Source organism: Bufo bufo, chromosome 1, assembly GCF_905171765.1.
Source record: "Bufo bufo chromosome 1, aBufBuf1.1, whole genome shotgun sequence".
In the NCBI taxonomy this organism is placed as follows: Eukaryota; Metazoa; Chordata; class Amphibia; order Anura; family Bufonidae; genus Bufo; species Bufo bufo.
In genome coordinates, this window is record NC_053389.1 from 406,447,817 (window position 1) to 406,468,934 (window position 21,118).

A 21,118-nucleotide genomic window follows, 5' to 3' on the forward strand; every position below is an offset into this window, starting at 1 on the left:
AGGGTACAGCCGGCCAAGGTGCACTCACTTACAACAGCCAGTGGATTCACACTGCCGTACCATCGGATGATACGCTTGGGGTACTGCCACATGTCACTGTGGTGTTGCATTTTGAATGCATCAAAAACAAACAAAAAACTTTAAAAACACATGTAGTTTTTCTAACAACACACCTGCGTTTCCTTCCAGGTTTGCTGTGTGTGATTTACCAATAGGAAATGGAGGATAAATGTGGATGTGTTCCAAAAACTGCATCCTTTTTTGATGCGTTTTCTGGCTTTTCAATGCAAAGAGCCAGTATTAAGGGCAGATACAGCTTCCATCCAAAGACCTGAATGCAGCCTCCTTTCTCCAGAATGAAAGGTGTCATTCCGTTGGGCTGAGCTAGGCTATGAGGCATTGTACCCACTGTGAAATCCCTGGTCTGCTGAACGAATCCCCCATGTACATAGACGTGTTTTCTGTAGGGAAAGAGGACACCTCTGGCAGCAGTGTCTTACAGGAGAACAGAAGGATCTGGTCCCACCACCCTTCTTTCCCCAAACATCATCTGTCGAGGGAGACCTAGGGGACCCCAATACACGCTAGGTGGTCAGACGATTTGGGCCTGGAATACAGTATTGTTTATGGAGCTTTATGGCAAACACATCCCACGTTACATTGTTTTCTGGCCTCTTTTTATGTTCTTTTTTTTTATAATAATAAGTGAGCAGCAGTTGGTCCGCAGCTGGCAATTTCTAGGGTAGGCTCCATCTTTCACATTAGTTTGTCTCCATAATAGCTCGGACTACTTGAGACCGCTCCTGTGGTTAATGTATTTGATTGATTTTTATTTATTTATTTATTTTTATTTTTTATACCTGTTCAGCTTAACACATTTTTTCTTTCCCTGACAGATGTGATGCCGACCCTTCAGCTTTAGCAAACTATGTTATTGCTTTGGTGCGAAAGGACAAATCGGAGAAGGAATTAAAGGCCATATGTGCTGACCAGCTGGATGTTTTCCTGCAGAAAGGTATTCCTCACTAGGTGGGCTTGGATGTGAATCACATGGTGGGGATAGGCCAAAGACTGAAATGGTTCCAACAAGAAGCTGGTTACTCTAGCGCTGCTCCAAATGAAGTGAATGAGAGCAGTGCTGCAGTTACCGGCTCTGTCCACTATAATATGGATGGCGCTGTGTATTTCTGACACAGATGCTACAGGTGATCGGTGGGGGGTTCCAGCGGTCGAATGCCTGCAAGTTTATTAACAACCTATCCTGAGGATAGGCCATCACTATCAAAATTCTAGACAACCCCATTAAAGTCTCTAAAGTATCCAGCTTTATAACCATGATATATTTTGAGATGTAAGAAGTTTTCTTTGGTTGTTTTGGTAAGATTAGGCTAGGTTCACACTAGCGCTAAACTGTTCCGGTAGAGGAACAGCCTGCCGTACTTCATCACAACTGGCATAGCTGGAAAGTGCCGGAGCAACGCCTGGCCCCAATGACTATAGGAGTCGCCCCCTGTTTCCGGCATTAGTGCTGGAGTTCAGCTGGACAAAGTTCAGCGGTATTTGTCTGTCTGAGTCTTGACACTAATGCGGGATCCCTGTTACAGACAATTGCATTCTACTCGGTTTAGGCTAAAATCATTTTTCAGTTGGCCTTTATTAAAAATTTTCAACAGGTTTTTCTCTACAGCTTTCACTTTCAGTGTATCTCCAGACTGTCCCTTTCTTTTCAATGAATTCCTCTGAAGGCTGGATCTTTAGCCCTTATCTCAGAACTTCTGATAGCTTATACACACACTCGTATAAGCTAAATTCTTGTCAAACTAAGGCTACTTTCACGCTAGCGTTCGGAGCGGGTCCGTCTGATGTTTCATCAGACGGACCCGCTCCTATAATGCAGACGTTTGCATCCGTTCAGAACGGATCCGTCTACATTATAGTTTAGAAAAATTTCTAAGTCTGAAAGTAGCCTGAGCGGATCCGTCCAGACTTTACATTGAAAGTCAATGGGGGACGGATCCGTTTGAAGATTGAGCCATATAGTGTCATCTTCAAACGGATCCGTCCCCATTGACTTACATTGTAAGTCTGGACGGATCCGCTTGCCTCCGCACGGCCAGGCGGACACCAGAATGCTGCAAGCAGCGTTCAGGTGTCCGCCTGCTGAGCGGAGCGGAGGCTGAACGCTGGCAGACGGATGCATTCTGAGCGGATCCGCATCCACTGAGAATGCATTAGGGCTGGACGGCTGCGTTCGGGGCCGCTTGTGAGCACCTTCAAACGGAGCTCACAAGCGGACACCCGAACGCAGGTGTGAAAGTAGCCTAATACGAATTTAGCTGTAATGTTAGGAAAGTATAGATAAGGGTTACAGAGCGAACCATCAGAGCAGCTCTCTGACAGAGATTCACTGTGAAGCAGAAGCATCAGTCTTCAGATACGCTGAAAATGAAAGCTATAGGGGGAGAACTGTGGAAAATGTTTAATAAAGACCTGTGGAGAAATGATTTATTTTTTTTAGCCCAAAATGAATAGGAGCCATTCTCCTATTTACAATCCTGTTGTCTGGCTGAAGTAGCAATCCAAAGGATAAGCCCGCCCTATAGGCCCCTCAATTGCACGTAGCCAAACATGGAAGACATTGGCAGGAAGAGCCTGTGTTTTCTGCAAGATTTCCACAAGACTGCTTGTTTCAGAAACCTGAGCAAAATCTTTGAGTATCTCCCATTTACTGTTTGAGACATTATCTAGCCTTGTTAGCTTTTATATTATTAGTGGTCACCTTTTAGGGCTCATGCACACGACCGTTGTTTTGCAGTCCGTTTTTTACGGATGCGTTGTTCCGTATCTGAGTTGTTTTTTTACATACATACACTACTCACAAAAAGTTAGGGATGTTTGGCTTATGGGTCAAATTTCAGGATGAACCTAAATGCACTATAACTGAACTTAATGTGACCTTCTCTAAACTTTGTATGCACATGTCCAACTGTTAGATGTTTCAGTACTTTTTGCAAACTTGCTGTTCTTTAACAAGGAGCTTAACAGCAAAATTCACAACAGGTGTTTGATCCATGAATCGTCCAATACATTTTTTGGTTCAATTAGAATTGGTATTTAACCACCTCCGGACCGCCTAACGCAGATTCGCATTCCGGAGGTGGCAGCACTGCGCACAGTCACGAATCTATGCGTCATCTCGCGAGACGCGAGATTTCCTGTGAACGCGCACACAGGCGCGCGCGTTCACAGGATCGGAAGGTAAGCGAGTGGATCTCCAGCCTGCCAGCGGCGATCGTTCGCTGGCAGGCTGGAGATGTGATTTTTTTTTTTAACCCCTAACAGGTATAATAGACGCTGTTTTGATAACGGCGTCTAATATACCTGCTACCTGGTCCTCTGGTGGTCCCCTTTGTTTGGATCGACCACCAGAGGACACAGGTAGCTTAGTAATATGTTGCACCAAGCACCACTACACTACACCCCCCCCCCCCCTGTCACTTATTAACCCCTTATTCACCCTTGATCACCCCTGATCACCCCATATAGACTCCCTGATTACCCCCCTGTCATTGATCACCCCCCTGTAAAGCTCCATTCAGATGTCCGCATGATTTTTACGGATCCACTGATAGATGGATCGGATCCGCAAAACGCATACGGACGTCTGAATGGAGCCTTACAGGGGCGTGATCAATGACTGTGGTGTTCACCCCATATAGACTCCCTGATCACCCCCCTGTCATTGATTACCCCCCTGTCATTGATCACCCCCCCCTGTCAGGCTGCATTCAGATGTCCGTATGATTTTTACGGATCCACGGATACATGGATCGGATCCGCAAAACACATACGGACATCTGAATGGAGCCTTATAGGGGGGTGATCAATGACAGGGGGGTGATCACCCCATATAGACTCCCTGATCACCCCCCTGTCATTGATCACCCCTCTGTAAGGCTCCATTAAGACATTTTTTTGGCCCAAGTCAGCGGAATTTTTTTTTTTTTTCTTACAAAGTCTCATATTCCACTAACTTGTGTCAAAAAATTAAATCTCACATGAAGTCACCCTACCCCTCACGGAATTCAAATGCGTAAAAATTTTTAGACATTTATATTCCAGACTTCTTCTCACTCTTTAGGGCCCCTAGAATGCCAGGGCAGTATAAATACCCCACATGTGACCCCATTTCGGAAAGAAGACACCCCAAAGTATTCCGTGAGGGGCATATTGAGTCCATGAAAGATTGAAATTTTTGTCCCAAGTTAGCGGAAAGGGAGACTTTGTGAGAAAAAAATAAATAAAATCAATTTCCGCTAACTTGTGCCAAAAAAAAATAAATTCTATGAACTCGCCATGCCCCTCATTGAATACCTTGGGGTGTCTTCTTTCCAAAATGGGGTCACATGTGGGGTATTTATACTGCCCTGGCATTTTAGGGGCCCTAAAGCGTGAGAAGAAGTCTGGGATCCAAATGTCTAAAAATGCCCTCATAAAAGGAATGTGGGCCCCTTTGCGCATCTAGGCTGCAAAAAAGTGTCACACATCTGGTATCGCCGTATTCAGGAGAAGTTGGGGAATGTGTTTTGGGGTGTCATTTTACATATACCCATGCTGGGTGAGAGAAATATATTGGCAAAAGACAACTTTTCCCATTTTTTTATACAAAGTTGGCATTTGACCAAGATATTTATCTCACCCAGCATGGGTATATGTAAAATGACACCCCAAAACACATTCCCTAACTTCTCCTGAGTACGGCGATACCACATGTGTGGCACTTTTTTACAGCCTAGGTGGGCAAAGGGGCCCACATTCCAAAGAGCACCTTTTGGATTTCACAGGTCATTTACCTACTTACCACACATTAGGGCCCCTGGAAAATGCCAGGGCAGTATAACTACCCCACAAGTGACCCCATTTTGGAAAGAAGACACCCCAAGGTATTCCGTGAGGGGCATGGCGAGTTCCTAGAATTTTTTATTTTTTGTCACAAGTTAGTGGAAAATGATGATTTATTTTATTTATTTTTTTCCTTACAAAGTCTCATATTCCACTAACTTGTGACAAAAAATAAAAACTTCCATGAACTCACTATGCCCATCAGCGAATACCTTGGGGTCTCTTCTTTCCAAAATGGGGTCACTTGTGGGGTAGTTATACTGCCCTGGCATTCTAGGGGCCCAAATGTGTGGTAAGGAGTTTGAAATCAAATTCTGTAAAAAATGGCCAGTGAAATCCAAAAGGTGCTCTTTGGAATATGGGCCCCTTTGCCCACCTAGGCTGCAAAAAAGTGTCACACATCTGGTATCTCTGTATTCAGGAGAAGTTGAGGAATGTGTTTTGGGGTGTCTTTTTACATATACCCATGCTGGGTGAGAGAAATATCTTGGTCAAATGCCAACTTTGTATAAAAAAAATGGGAAAAGTTGTCTTTTGCCAAGATATTTCTCTCACCCAGCATGGGTATATGTAAAAAGACACCCCAAAACACATTCCTCAACTTCTCCTGAATACAGAGATACCAGATGTGTGACACTTTTTTTGCAGCCTAGGTGGGCAAAGGGGCCCATATTCTAAAGAGCACCTTTCGGATTTCACTGGTCATTTTTTTTACAGAATTTGATTTCAAACTCCTTACCACACATTCGGGCCCCTAGAATGCCAGGGCAGTATAACTACCCCACAAGTGACCCTATTTTGGAAAGAAGAGACCCCAAGGTATTTCGTGATGGGCATAGTGAGTTCATAGAACTTTTTATTTTTTGTCACAAGTTAGTGGAATATGAGACTTTGTAAGAAAAAAAAAAAAAAAAATCATCATTTTCCGCTAACTTGTGACAAAAAATAAAAAGTGAACTATGAACTCACTATGCCCATCAGCGAATACCTTAGGGTGTGTACTTTCCGAAATGTGGTCATTTGTGGGGTGTTTGTACTGTCTGGGCATTGTAGAACCTCAGGAAACATGACAGGTGCTCAGAAAGTCAGAGCTGCTTCAAAAAGCGGAAATTCACATTTTTGTACCATAGTTTGTAAACGCTATAACTTTTACCCAAACCATTTTTTTTTTTTACCCAAACATTTTTTTATCAAAGACATGTAGAACAATAAATTTAGAGCAAAATTTATATATGGATCTCGTTTTTTTTTGCAAAATTTTACAACTGAAAGTGAAAAATGTCATTTTTTTGCAAAAGAAAACGTTAAATTTCGATTAATAACAAAAAAAGTAAAAATGTCAGCAGCAATGAAATACCACCAAATGAAAGCTCTATTAGTGAGAAGAAAAGGAGGTAAAATTCATTTGGGTGGTAAGTTGCATGACCGAGCAATAAACGGTGAAAGTAGTGTAGGTCAGAAGTGTAAAAAGTGGCCTGGTCTTTCAGGGTGTTTAAGCTATGGGGGCTGAGGTGGTTAAACAGTCATTCTTATCATGCATCATGCGTTCTTATCATGCATTTTGACATCATGAGACCAAGACGACACCTAACAATTGGTCAACAGTACCTCGACATTGCAAGGCTTCAAGCAGGATGTTCTCAGACGGAAGTGGCCACTGAGCTTAGTGTCAGAGTGTCATCAATAGGTTGATGCATAGAGACAGAGTCACAGAAAGGCACAGAAGTGGACATCCTTTGGCCACATCCCACACTGATGACCACTTCATTGAACAATGCCCTGCGGAACCGGATGATGAATGCCACACAGAGGCTTGTAACTCGGTACCCCAGAAGTTGAATGACCTGAGGGCCGCCCTTGACAATAAGTCAACTTGTGAACAGGATCAGACGTTGTTGTCAAGCTGTTATGGATGCTGAAGTCCACATGACAAGTTTTTGAGACGTTTTTTTTTGTAGGGTATACCTACAACTGTTGTTGGCTTTTGTTACAATAAATAGTTTGAGATGAGGAAATCACCATTGTATGCTTCTACTTAAAGGATAACTGTCACACTTGGACCCTAATTTCAATTTTCATATATGTAGTTACTAATAACATGATATTCCAGAATCAGCTACTATTAGACTGACTTACCCCATATTTAATAAGATTCAGCCCTTAGCAACCAGTCTGCATAACTGCAATTTCACTATTCAGTTAAGATGGCCGCCACTGCCCTCACCCTGAGGCTAATCCCTCCTGCCCTTACTAGCCAGTAACAATAGCCCCCCAAAAGTGTCAGTAACCAGAGCCCTCCCCCTAAAGGGTTAATCTCCTGCAGCACAAAGGGGTCCTCTTACCACACGTTGCTTTCATTTATACACTGAGCAGATGGCAGATCTCCCTTCCCTGGTCTGCGCTGCTTCAACCCTACTTCTCCAGCTCTGCTGAGTGAGGGAGCGTCTGCCAAGCGCAGGGACAGGGAGAAGTGCACACAGCCCAGGCACTGTTATCAGCTGCTGGGGAGGACCTGGCTTTAATAATTTACTTACAGTCCCTGGCTGTCAGTAATGTGAGCCTGCACGCTGCGTGCTTCTGCGTCCTTCAACACATAGACGGACCATGCCTAGCAACCCTATTTTAAGCACAGGTGAAAGTAGGCAGTACAGGGAACAAAAATGGGGAATTAAGGGGTAATTGAATACACAGTGAAAAGTTGAAATGGGGCCACCAAGGAGATATTAATCACCACAATCCAATACTCCAAAAAAATATATATATGACAGTTATACTTTAAATGCCCTACTTTCATGATATAATATGACTGTAGCGGACTTTTTACGTTTTTCCATAAATTTCACCGAAAGCCAAATATCCCTAACATTCTGTGAGTAGTGTATTTCATAAGCCACTCTCCCATTTTCTGCAAGTGTTCTGTGGCATGCACATAGACATAAGATCGCTGCTGATGGAGGCGCTTGTGACCTGACACTTATTCCAGCCTCGTCTGCCCTAACTTTTCACTGTTGGGACAATAGCTCAGTTGTACTAGGTTTGAATGATGGAGGATTAGGCCTCTTTCACACAGGCGAGATTTCCGCGCGGGTGCAATGCGCCATGAGGTGAACGCATTGCACTGAATCCGGACCCATTCATTTCTATGGGGCTGTTCACATGAGCAGTGATTTTCACGCATCACTTGTGCGTTGCGTGAAAATCACAGCATGCTCTATATTCTGCGTTTTTCATGCAACGCAGGCCCCATAGAAGTAAATGGGGCTGCGTGAAAATCGCAAGCATTCGCAAGCAAGTGCGGATGTGGTGCGATTTTCACACATGGTTGCTAGGAGATGATCAGGATGGGGACCCTATCACTATTATTTTCCCTTATAACATGGTTATAAGGAAAAATAATAGCATTCTTAATACAGAATGCATAGTAAAATAGGGCTGGAGGGGTTAAAAAAATAAAATTAAATTTACTCACCTCATCCACTTGTTCACGCAGCCCGACTTCTCTTCTGTCTTCATCTTTGCTGTCCAGGAGGAAAATGACCTGTGCTGACGTCACTGCGCTCATCACATGATGGATCATGTGACAGACCATGTGATTAGCGCAGTGACGTTACCACAGGTCCTTTTCCGCGAAGAGAAGAGAAGCCGGGCTGCGCAAATAAGTGGATTAAGGTGAGTTAAATTATTTTTTATTTAACCCCCCCCCTCCAGCCCTATTTTACTTAGCATTCTGTATTAAGAATGCTATTATTTTCAATTATAACCATGTTATAAGGGAAAATAATAAAATCTACAGAATACCTAACCCGAACTTCTGTGAAGAAGTTCGGGTCTGGGTACCAAACATGCCGATTTATTTTCCTCACGCGCGTGCAAAACGCATTAAAACGTTTGCACTCACAGGGAAAAATCACGCATGTCACCCGCAATGCCTGTGTGAACCCAGCCTTAACGGCGTGAATACAGAGCAGATCATAGTAAGTTTTCCTGTAACTGCTGGCCTCCAGTGTCAAACAGGCTAGGAGTCGGAGGCTCCAGGTGGCTCAGAATAGATGAGCAATGCACGGTATTGGGTTTAAAGGGGTACTCCTTTTGATGTCAGAAAGGATGCATAGATTAAAGGGAATCTGTCACCTGGTTTGAGCATATTAAGGTGTTACTACTGCCATGTACAATAAAATACCTTATTTCTTGCTGTAGTCTTAATTTTTTTTTTTTCATGGTTTCATTAGCGATAAAATCCACTTTTTATGTTATGCAAATGAGTGTCCAAGGTGCCCAGAGGGGCGTTAGAAAACCAGTCAGTATCTGGTGTGGCCTCAATGGAACTCTATGGTGATGGATACCACAGTATGGCATCTGTCTGAGGCGACCATTAACATAGGTTTTTTTTGTACACGTTAAACATATGGCAAAAATCCAACACTTCCATTATTTTCATTGTTCTGCTCGTCTAACGGAGCAGAACAGAAATAAATAGTGGTGGTGTGAACCGGTGGGTATGCAGGGAAACCATTACTGGTCTAAATAACATGAAGTAAACATGGCAAAGTGTTAAAGTCCAGTCCAATATGGCGGATCTTCCCTGTAGTTTATTACTTGGTTATAATAGCCGGCTGTGAATTTACTACACACTGCACTACATACATTACACATATGGATACATTGCTGTGCTGTCACCTTGTGGAGCAGGTCAGACTGGATGTTCGTGCTCCCCTGCAGTGGTCCAGCCCTCCATTCCTCTTCAGCTCCACGCCATGTTTGCCAGCGCAGCGCTGCCCCTGCTCTCCTCATACATCCGGACTCGGGAGCCGGCTGTCACTACCAGAGCTTTGGGACGTTCTCACAGCTCTGTTTCTCCACCCCTGCGATGATTTCACTACTAGAGCTGGGAGGAGTTCACTGCTCTGTTTACTTTTGATTTCCTTCCTCCCAGCTGTTCCTCATGCGTTTGATTTCCCTCTCTTTATATCACCCCTCCTCCTATTGTAGGGCGTGGATTATAGTTCTCATTTCAGTTGTAGCTCTTGCTTTAGTATCTTCACTTGTAGCTATCAGTTCACTGGACCTGTGTTCTGCTGCAGCAAGCACTCCGGATATTGCCAGCTGTCCTTGGATCCGTCTTCTCTGCGGCTGCAACACCTTCAGCTAAGTGTACAGACATTGTTGTGTACCTGATTATTTTCTGACTGGATCTGAGGTGGCCTTGGTTCCCTCCATATACTGAGTAGGGCACCGGTGGCCGTGCCCCTTCCACTATTGTAGTGCTTACAGTGGTCATCAGTCTTAGGCACGTGGGCATGCCTCGTTCCGCCATTTGGATCCGGGCATGTGCTTTAGCAGAATAGGGAGAGCTTTGAGGGTCGGACAGGGGTCACCCTTTATCCTCCCTAGTTTGGGTCCGGCCAGTAGCTCTTTTACTGTGTATACTATTGTTGCTCACATACAGCCGTGACATTATAATCCACCAAAACCGTCCTTTTTTGACATGGATCCGCTTTCTGGCCTGGTTGACCGCATGCAGGGTCTTTCTTTGGAAGTAGCGGATCTCCGTCAATCTATGACTCAGCTTCAAGCATTGGGCTCTGCTGTGGCTCATGGAGTCTGTTGCGAGCCAAAGGTCTCGCTTCCGGAAACGTTCTCCGGGGGCAGTGAGAATTTTGTTCGCTTCAGAGAGGCATGCAAACTCCATTTTTGCTTGTGTCCCCACTCCTCTGGTAATCAGGAGCAGAGGGTGAGGATTGTCATCTCCCTGCTGAGGGGTAATGCTCAGACTTGGGCTTTTTCGCTGCCATCAGGGGATCCCTCCCTTCGATCCGTGGAAAGATTTTTTGTGGCCCTGGGGCAGATTTATGATGACCCGCTCGTGTTGCTCTGGCCGAATCTAACTTACGTGTTTTATGCCAGAACAAACTGTCTGCGGAGCTTTATTGTTCTGAATTTCGGAGATGGGCAGCTGATTCGGGTTGGAATGATGCTGCACTCCGGAGTCAGTTCTGTCATGGTCTCTCAGAGAGATTGAAAGATGCGTTTGCTTTCCATGAGAGACCAACGTCCTTAGACTCTGCCATGTCATTGGCGGTACGCCTTGACAGGCGTCTAAGAGAAAGAAACGAGACCTCTCTGTCCAGCCATTGTCAGTCTAGGGGCAGTGGTGCGGATTCATTCAGTGTGCAGGGGCCTCATCCTGTCTCGCTCCCCTCTGAGGAGGAGCCCATGCAGCTAGGTCGACTTGCCCCTGATAAAAGAGGATTTAGTCCTCAGAGTATGGTGTGTTTTTGTTGTGGGGGCATAGGTCATTTGGCAAATGTTTGTCCGTCTAGGAGATTCTTGAACTGTACTAAGAGCGATAATAAGAGAAAAACCTCAAAAGGTAAATCATCAAGTTCTGCTTCATCTGCTACTTTGGGCAAAGTTGATGTAGGAATTGATGCTTTTCCTCTGACCTGCAGTTCCCGTTTTCTCCTGTCTGCCAGGGTGGCGCTAGAGAGCAAAGTCATTTCTTGTGAGATTTTTGTCGATAGTGGAGCGGCCGTCAATCTTATTGACACTCAATTTGTAGCCATGCATGGTTTTCAGGTTTGCACATTAGAAAAGGATATACCTGTTTTTGCTATTGACTCTGCTCCACTCTCGCAGAGATCTCTGAAGGGCATTGTTCACAATATCCGGCTAGCTGTAGGTGACACTCATGTGGAGGATATATCTTGTTTTGTCCTTAACGGATTGCCTTCTCCTCTAGTTTTGGGGTTACCCTGGCTCACTAGACATAACCCCACTATTGATTGGCAAGAAAGGCAAATAAATGAGTGGAGTGACTTTTGTAGAGAGAATTGTCTCACAGCGACTTTTGCAGAGGTGTCTACTAAAACTGTGCCATCATTTCTCTCTGATTTCTCGGACGTGTTTTCCGAGAGCGGTGTTCAGGAGCTACCTCCTCACCGGGAGTTTGACTGTCCCATTAACCTCATTCCCGGCGCCAAGCTGCCAAAAGCACGCCTCTACAATCTCTCACAACCGGAAAGAATCGCAATGCGAACTTATATATCCGAGAGTCTCGAGAAGGGGCATATTCGTCCCTCAAAGTCACCTGTGGCCACGGGTTTTTTTTTTTTTGTTAAAAAAAAAATGGCTCTCTGAGACCTTGCCTAGATTTTAGGGAGCTGAACCGTATCACGATTCGCGATCCCTATCCCCTTCCTCTGATCCCGGACCTCTTCAACCAAATTGTTGGGGCCAAGGTGTTTTCCAAATTGGATTTGAGAGGCGCGTACAACCTGGTCAGGGTCAGTGAGGGGGATGAAAGGAAAACGGCCTTTAATACCCCTAACGGGCATTTCGAGAATCTCGTTATGCCTTTCGGCCTGATGAATGCTCCGGCCGTCTTTCAGCATTTTGTTAATAGTATTTTCTACCATTTAATGGGGAAATTTGTATTGGTGTATCTTGATGATATTTTGATTTTTTTCCCCTGATGTTCAGACCCATCAGGATCATCTTTTTCAGGTTCTGCAGATTCTGCGGGAAAATAAACTGTACGCCAAGCTGGAGAAATGTCTTTTTATGGTATCGGAGATTCAATTTCTGGGTTTTCTCCTCTCTGCTTCTGGTTTTCGCATGGATCCGGAGAAGGTCCGTGCTGTACTTGAGTGGGAGCTTCCTGAGAATCAGAAGGCATTGATGCGCTTTCTGGGTTTTGCGAACTATTACAGAAAGTTCATTTTGAATTATTCCTCTGTTGTCAAACCCCTCACTGACATGACAAAAAAGGGGGCAGATTTTTCCTCTTGGTCGGAGGAGGCGCTTGCAGCCTTTTCTAAGATTAAAGAGAGTTTTGCGTCTGCTCCCGTCTTGGTGCATCCCGATGTTTCCTTACCTTTTATTGTTGAGGTGGATGCTTCCGAGGTGGGTGTGGGTGTGGTTTTGTCCCAGGGCCCTTCTCCTGCCAAATGGCGACCCTGTGCCTTTTTCTCTAAAAAACTCTCCCCGGCACAGAGAAACTATGATGTGGGAGATAGGGAGTTGTTGGCTTTCGAGGAATGGCGCCATTGGTTGGAGGGGGCCAGGCACCCTATCACCGTTTTTACCGACCATAAGAATCTGGCATACTTGGAGTCGGCCAGGCGTATGAATCCGAGACAGGCCAGATGGTCTCTGTTCTTCTCCAGATTCAATTTTGTTGTTACATTCCGACCTGGGATAAAAAAATGTGAAGGCTGATGCTCTCTCTCGCTGTTTTCCGGGAGGAGGAAACTCAGAGGACCCGGGTCCCATTTTGGCGGAGGGGGTAGTTGTTTCTGCTCTATATTCCGATTTGGAGGCCGAGGTCCAGGCTGCCCAGACTGAGGCACCTGCCCGTTGTCCTTCTGGGAAGTTGTTCGTGCCTCCTGAGCTACGTCACAAACTCTTTAAGGAGCATCATGGTACGGTTCTTGCTGGTCACCCCGGGAGTAGAGCCACGGTAGATCTCATTGCTCGGAGATTTTGGTGGCCGGCTCTTCGTAAGTCGGTGGAGGGTTTTGTGGCTGCTTGCGAGACGTGCGCTCGCGCTAAGGTCCCTAGTTCACGGCCTTGAGGTTCCCTTCTCCCGTTACCCATACCTTCCCGTCCTTGGACACACCTGTCCATGGACTTTATCACGGATCTTCCTCGTTCCTCGGGGAAGTCGGTGATCCTGGTGGTGGTGGACCGTTTTAGCAAGATGGCTCATTTCGTACCTTTCCCTGGTTTACCCAATGCTAAAACGTTGGCGCAAGCTTTTGTCGACCAGATTGTTAAATTGCACGGCATTCCCTCTGATATTGTTTCCGATAGAGGCACGCAGTTTGTGTCCAGGTTCTGGAAGGCTTTCTGTTCTCGCCTGGGGGTTCGGCTGTCCTTCTCTTCTGCTTTTCACCCGCAGTCGAATGGTCAGACTGAGCGCCTCAATCAGAATCTGGAGACATATTTGCGCTGTTTTGTGGCAGAGAACCAGGAGGATTGGTGTTCATTTCTCCCTCTTGCTGAGTTTGCTCTGAACAACCGTCGTCAGGAATCTTCTGATAAGTCATTCTTTGGTGCATATGGGTTCCATCCGCAGTTTGGGACATTCTCGGGAGGGGCTCTTTCTGGTTTACCTGAGGAGGAGAGATTTTCCTCGTCTTTGTCTACCATTTGGCAAAAGATTCAGAGTAATCTTAAAAAGATGAGTGAGAGGTATAGGCGTGTGGCTGATAAGAGACGTGTGCCTGGTCCGGACCTGAATGTGGGTGATCTGGTGTGGTTGTCTACAAGAAACATTAAACTGAAGGTTCCCTCCTGGAAATTGGGTCCCAAGTTTATTGGGCCTTATAAAATCTTGTCAGTCATCAATCCTGTTGCCTTCCGTCTTGATCTTCCACGGGTTTGGAAGATACATAATGTATTTCACAGATCTCTCTTAAAACCATATGTCCAGCCCACGGTACCCTCCTCTTTGCCTCCTCCTCCGATTTTGGTTGATGGCAATCTGGAGTTTGAGGTTTCCAGAATTGTGGACTCTCGCATTGTCCGCGGTTCTCTTCAGTACCTCGTTCATTGGAAGGGTTATGGTCCTGAGGAGAGGATGTGGGTTCCGGTGTCGGACATTAAAGCCACTCGCCTCATCAGGGCATTTCATAGGGCTCATCCTGAGAAGGTGGGTCCTGAGTGTCCGGAGTCCACCCGTAGAGGGGGGGGGGGGTACTGTCACTACCAGAGCTTTGGGACGTTCTCACAGCTCTGTTTCTCCACCCCTGCGATGATTTCACTACTAGAGCTGGGAGGAGTTCTCACTGCTCTGTTTACTTTTGGTTTCCTTCCTCCCAGCTGTTCCTCATGCGTTTGATTTCCCTCTCTTTATATCACCCCTCCTCCTATTGTAGGGTGTGGATTATAGTTCTCATTTCAGTTGTAGCTCTTGCTTTAGTATCTTCACTTGTAGCTATCAGTTCACTGGACCTGTGTTCTGCTGCAGCAAGCACTCCGGATATTGCCAGCTGTCCTTGGATCAGTCTTCTCTGCGGCTGCAACACCTTCAGCTAAGTGTACAGACATTGTTGTGTACCTGATTATTTTCTGACTGGATCTGAGGTGGCCTTGGTTCCCTCCATATACTGAGTAGGGCACCGGTGGCCGTGCCCCTTCCACTATTGTAGGGGTTACAGTGGTCATCAGTCTTAGGCACGTGGGCATGCCTCGTTCCGCCATTTGGATCCGGGCATGTGCTTTAGCAGAATAGGGAGAGCTTTGAGGGTCGGACAGGGGTCACCCTTTATCCTCCCTAGTTTGGGTCCGGTCATTAGCTCTTTTACTGTGTATACTATTGTTGCTCACATACAGCCGTGACACCGGCCCCTCCTCCTTTCAGCTCCCGTTGGCTTCCTCTGCTGCAGGGCGCTGTATCGCTCTGGCGCCCGTTCAAACTAACCAATAGCAAAGCTCCTTACTGTGTGGAGCTTTGCTATTGGTTATTTCAGGAACCCTGTGCTGCTGAATGTAGGGGAAAAGTCTAAGGCGTATTGGTACGCCTTAGACTTTTTCCAAAGAGTAAAACAGCCTGAACAGGCGTTTATGACGCTTGTACAGGCGTTATTGCGACCTCTGATGATAAATCTCCTTGATCCAGGAAGTTGGCCTGAGCTACAGATTCACAGGACATACGTGTGCCAGGGAGTGACCAGGCACATGACCTCTGCACTGTATCCTCATGGGTTCTAACTAATATATTTGTTTTCTTGTAAGACTTTGTCAGTGGATATGTGAAGGAAAGACCGTCATTTGCACTGTAGCTATATTGAACACATTCAATATATCTACAGTGCGAGTGTCGGTCTTTCCTTCACATATTGACTATTTGTATTCCTGCCCGCTGACACGTGCACCGCCAACCCTTTGGATACACGTAACTTTGTCAGTGGATGTCTGGATATAAATTTTAAAAAAAAGCTAAGGCCCGTGCATGTCTAGTTTTGTGTTCTTTACAGATACCATTTACATCTCCTTTTCTTCTCTTCTCAGAAACAAATGACTTTGTGGATAAACTATTTGAAAGTTTGCACACAAAGAGCTATCTCCCTCCGGAAGAAACTGTAAAAGATGAAGAAAAGGTGGAGATAGCTGAAAAGTGCCATGTATCCGTCTCTGGAACAGAGCAGGTTTGTATATTTGTGTGTAATTGCCCGTTTGCCCTAGAGAGCTGGTCCTCGTGTCCACAGGTTGCATCCTGTCCACTGGAGCTGCAGTACCAGATACTCCATGGACAGGTGGAAGAGGGCAGCCAGGTTGTCCGTCTTATGGACCACCTCCTGCTAACCACGTGAATGTTATTCGCCTTACTTCTCATCAGAACATCAGATACCGCATTGTAAGGCAATGGTTTCCTGTAAGGCACTACCTGATGAATGGAATCCATGACCCAGATTTGAGCAGAGCCTTTAAAACTGTGGTATATCATGTATATATTCCTTAAATATAGGTGGGAATCCCTCTTGTATGTATGCTGGTCCTGTTTTTGCAGAGTATTGTATGCTGACCATTCATATTAATGGTCACCCATGTAATTGACTTGCACCTTATCGTCTATCCTTGCAGGTTCATAGATGATACCCCCTGCTATAAAGCACTTCTATAACATGAAAACAAATTGTCTAACACTTGTTATGCTGCTTTGTACCCCTTTCAGTAAATTCTGCTTGGTTTCACTATGTAGTACGGTCTTTTTGACTAGCTGAGTTCCCTCAGGTTCCCAAGTATAGGCTGCTTCTACCGACTTGTCTGCCAGCGGTTCTCTAGAGCAGGGGTACTTAACTAGTTTTATTAAAGGTCCACATACCAGGGTCTGCAGTCAGGTGAAGGTCCGAGCTGAACGCCAACAGTAAAGATGCCATGCGATCATGTGATACATGCGCGTGGGGCGCTCTGACGTTATAGTGGAGCGCCCCGGGTAAGTCCCAGAATTAGTAATAGCCACATTAGTGCCCCAGTAAGATTAATGTCCCCATTAGTGCCCCCAGTAAGAGTATTGCCCCCCTTCTCTGCTTTTGCAAAAAAAAATAAAAAATTTGCATTCACCTGGCTGCGGTGAACATTCGCTGCTGACTGCAAGCTCAGGACCGGTGCTCTAACGTGATGGCGTCTTGTAGGTCCTGTCCTGAGCTTCTAGTCAGCAGGGAGTGTTCTCCACAGCGTGAGCAAATGGAGGTGGAGGTACCGTAATACAGTGTTTCCCAACCAGTGTGCCTCCAGCTGTTGCAAAACTACAACTCCCAGCATGCCCGCACAGCCAAAGGCTGTCCAGGCATTCTGGGAGTTGTAGTTTTGCAACAGCTGGAGGCACACTGGTTGGGAAACACTGCCGTAATATATATTTTTTTTTTTTACTAGCACAAGTAGCGGTGGAGGTAAAGGCTGTACTAATGGGCGTTCCATGATGGAAGCGCTCATTAGTAAGGGTACTTTCACACTTGCAGCAGGATGGATCCGACAGGCTGCTCACCCTGTCAGATCCATCTTGCCACTACTTCGCCGTGCCGCTGCTCTGTGCCCATCGACTATAATGGGGATGGGGGCAGAGTTACGGCGCAGCACGGTGAGAGGCCGCCAGACTAAAAGTACTACATGTCCGACTTTTTCGTCTGGCGGCCCCCTCAATATAATAAATAATAAACATTGGTGGCGCAGTGCACCCCCCCATCACCCCAGTATAATAAACATTGGTGGCGCAGTGTGCCCCCCCATCACCCCAGTATAATAAACATTGGTGGCGCAGTGCGCCCCCCCTCAATATAATAAACATTGGTGGCGCAGTGTGCCCCCCAATATAATAAACATTGGTGGCGCAGTGTGCCCCCCAATATAATAAACATTGGTGGCGCAGTGTGCCCCCCCATCACCCCAGTATAATAAACATTGGTGGCGCAGTGTGCCCCCCCATCACCCCAGTATAATAAACATTGGTGGCGCAGTGTGCCCCCCCATCACCCCAGTATAATAAACATTGGTGGCGCAGTGTGCCCCCCCATCACCCCAGTATAATAAACATTGGTGGCGCAGTGCGCCCCCCCTCAATATAATAAACATTGGTGGCGCAGTGTGCCCCCCAATATAATAAACATTGGTGGCGCAGTGTGCCCCCCAATATAATAAACATTGGTGGCGCAGTGTGCCCCCCAATATAATAAACATTGGTGGCGCAGTGTGCCCCCCAATATAATAAACATTGGTGGCGCAGTGCGCCCCCCCTCAAAATAATAAACATTGGTGGCGCAGTGCGCCCCCCCCAATATAATAAACATTGGTGGTGCAGTGGGCAGTGCCAATGAGGGTTAAAAAATAATTTACTCACCTCCTCCAGTTGATCGCGTAACTGCCGGTCTCCAGTTCTTACTTCTTTCTTCAGGACCTGTGGTGACGTCACTGAGCTCATCACATGGCCCATTACCATGGTAATGGGCCATGTGATGAGCTCAGTGACGTCACCACAGGTCCTGAAGAAAGAAGTAAGAACTGGAGACCGGCAGTTACGCGATCAACTGGAGGAGGTGAGTTAATTTTCTTTTATTATTTTTAACCCTCATTGGCACTTCCCACTGAGCCACCAATGTTTATTATAATGGGGAAGTGGGGGGGGGGCGCACTGCGCCACCAATGTTTCTTATACTAGGGGGGGCGCACTGTGCCACCAACGTTTCTTATACAAATACAGGAGGCGGGTGCCGGAATCAAATAGCCGGCACCCGACCTTTGTGACAGGGGGCTGCGATCAGCTACAATTAACCCCTCAGGTACCGCACCTGAAGGGTTAACTCAACTGCAGCTGATCGCAGCTCCCTGTCACAGAGGTCGGGTGCCGGCTATTTGATTCCGGCACCCGCCTCCTGTATTTGTATTCAGGTCAGTTTTCTTCATTGGTGGCGCAGTGGCCACAGCCCCTCCCCTCCTCCTCCTGCCTCTTCTTATTGGCAGCGGTGGGGACAGCAGCAGCACAGGGGGGAGGGAGAGACTCCTCCTGCGCTGCTGAGAACTATCAGCTCCTGTGCCCGCCGCTGTATGGAGCAGAGCTGCCAGAGTGTGCAGGAGGAGGAGCGCTACATGTGGAGGGAGCCCTGTCTCACTGCGCTGTGGGACAGGTGGAAGTGCGCCGGTAAGCTCCTCCTCCTGCACGGCACAGTGTGCAGGAGAGGAGCAGCGCTCTGAAGGATGGCCGGGGTCCGGACAACTGGCGGCCGCGGTCCGTATTTGGACCGCGGTCCGCCAGTTGAGTACCCCTGCTCTAGAGGTTTACTTGTCTACAAAACAACGAAAGATGTGGGTTGTTTCAGCACATTCTGCCTGTGCTGTGGCACCCTTTGGTGACCAGCCTAAATGAAGACTTCTACTAATTTGTCTGGTTCATGGTGAAGAACTGTTCTATTAATACCACATGCACCAAGCAGTGTTCCAGCATTGCTGACTTTCAATGTATTTGTAGTCATAGTCGTAGACCTCCGTGTAAAAAATTATTATTTCGGAATTGAAGTAAATTTTCAAACTACTGTCTATACGTTCTCAATTTGAGACTGATCTGTAGCTCATCATGACCCCATTTAAAAGCTGCTTTGTGCATAGGAAATGTTGGTGGAACCAATTTTGATATTGATTCTTGTTGAAATTTGCCATCCAATGCTAACATTTCTTTATCCGAATACCTCCAGCTTCAGGAGAGCTATGACGAAGAGCGAGAAGTGAGGAGAAAGAAGCTCCCAAGTCCTCAGAGCAATCGATCGGCTTCTACTGAGAGAAGGTGAGAATGTCTGCTCTGCTTAGTCACAGGAAGACTTATTATTGGGGTTGCCCGAAAAAAAGACGAGATAAAATTCTATGCGTAGTAACGGCAAATAGGTCACCAATAGGGTTTGTGTCCCCAATGTTTCAGAGATTAGCACGATGTCCTCAAAAATCATCAGTTGCCTGTCTGTTGCTGAGGAGCAACTGACAGAATTTTTTAGTCTTTCCTTCTTCACTTGTGTTCTGTAAACCATCCTATGTTCAGATTTCTTTTCATTATTGTGGAAGCTAGAAGTTATTCCCGTGGCTGCTCTGTTTTGTCTTGCCCAAACAATAACCATAAAAGGTGGTTTTTACATAGTTAATTTTTGTTCTTATTTCATAGGCCTCTCAATGAAAGCAAGGAGGAGCGGATTGTCAGGTGACTACTAAAAATCATCTCATGTTTACTATGCTGCCTTTAGCATTTATTACTCTACCATTGATAACCTATCGCATTGATGCCTGACTCCCCTTTGCCTACTCTTCTGTAGTGATTATTTAGAAGATGTCCAGCCTCTAGTGAGCAAACTCCAAAACCCATATAGTATGATAGCAGAAGCCTTTACACTCAAGCATCGTCATCCAACTTGACATCCAACTTGACATTTTGTTAAAGTTGGATAAATGCTCTAGCTAATCACATCTTTCCCACAAAATGAAAAGAGTTATTAGAGACTAAAAAATGGCCCCACCCATATGAATGTACTGAATCTACTTACCGCTCCCGGTCTCCACACCACCACTGCTGCTTCTCCCTTTGCGCCAATGAAAACATCCGGTGTTGGGCATTTGCACATGGGGAGAAGCGGTGCGGGGACCGGGAGTGGGGCATGGAGCCAAGTAAGTAGATTTAGTGTGAGGCGCCCGGGCATATGGGGGACTTGTTGCCTGGCCTGCAAGACTCCTCACACCGATTACACACTCCACAAGAAGGAGTAATAAAAATGAAGCTCACGTTAGATACGCATGCTATAGTCCACATGAAATGCTAAGGCTACTTTCACACTAGTGGTTTAGTTTTCCGGTATTGAGATCCGTCATAGGGGCTCAATACTGGAAAAACGCTTCCGTTTTGTCCCCATTCATTGTCAAAGGGGACAAAACTGAACGGAATGCTCCAAAATGCATTCCGTTCCGTTTAGTTGTGTTCCCATACTGGAGAGCAAACTGCAACATGTTGTATTTTGCTTTCCGTCCTGGGATGCAGAGCAAGACGGATCTGGCATGACCCCAAATGCAAGTCATTGGGGACGGATCCGTTTTCTCTGCAACAATATGCCACAATAGAAAACGGATCCGTCACTCATTGACTTTCAATGGAGTTCATGACTGATCCGTTTTGGCAATTTTAAATCCGTTCATAACTGATGCAGATGGTTGTATTATCAGTAACGGAAATGTTTTTGCTGATCCA

At 46.1% G+C, this 21,118-nt stretch overlaps 1 protein-coding gene across 2 annotated transcripts in view; it reads left to right on the top strand.

Annotated features, from left to right (window-relative positions):
- RBM27 (RNA binding motif protein 27) overlaps positions 1 to 21,118 on the top strand; it is a 102,387-nt gene that overhangs the window by 7,277 nt on the left and 73,992 nt on the right. For both annotated transcript variants that reach the window (XM_040406166.1, XM_040406173.1), the window contains exons 2-5: positions 897 to 1,015; positions 15,916 to 16,052; positions 19,590 to 19,678; positions 20,048 to 20,083. In XM_040406166.1, the coding sequence (XP_040262100.1) occupies positions 897 to 1,015; positions 15,916 to 16,052; positions 19,590 to 19,678; positions 20,048 to 20,083 (381 nt within the window). The remainder of the gene's footprint in view (positions 1 to 896; positions 1,016 to 15,915; positions 16,053 to 19,589; positions 19,679 to 20,047; positions 20,084 to 21,118) is intronic.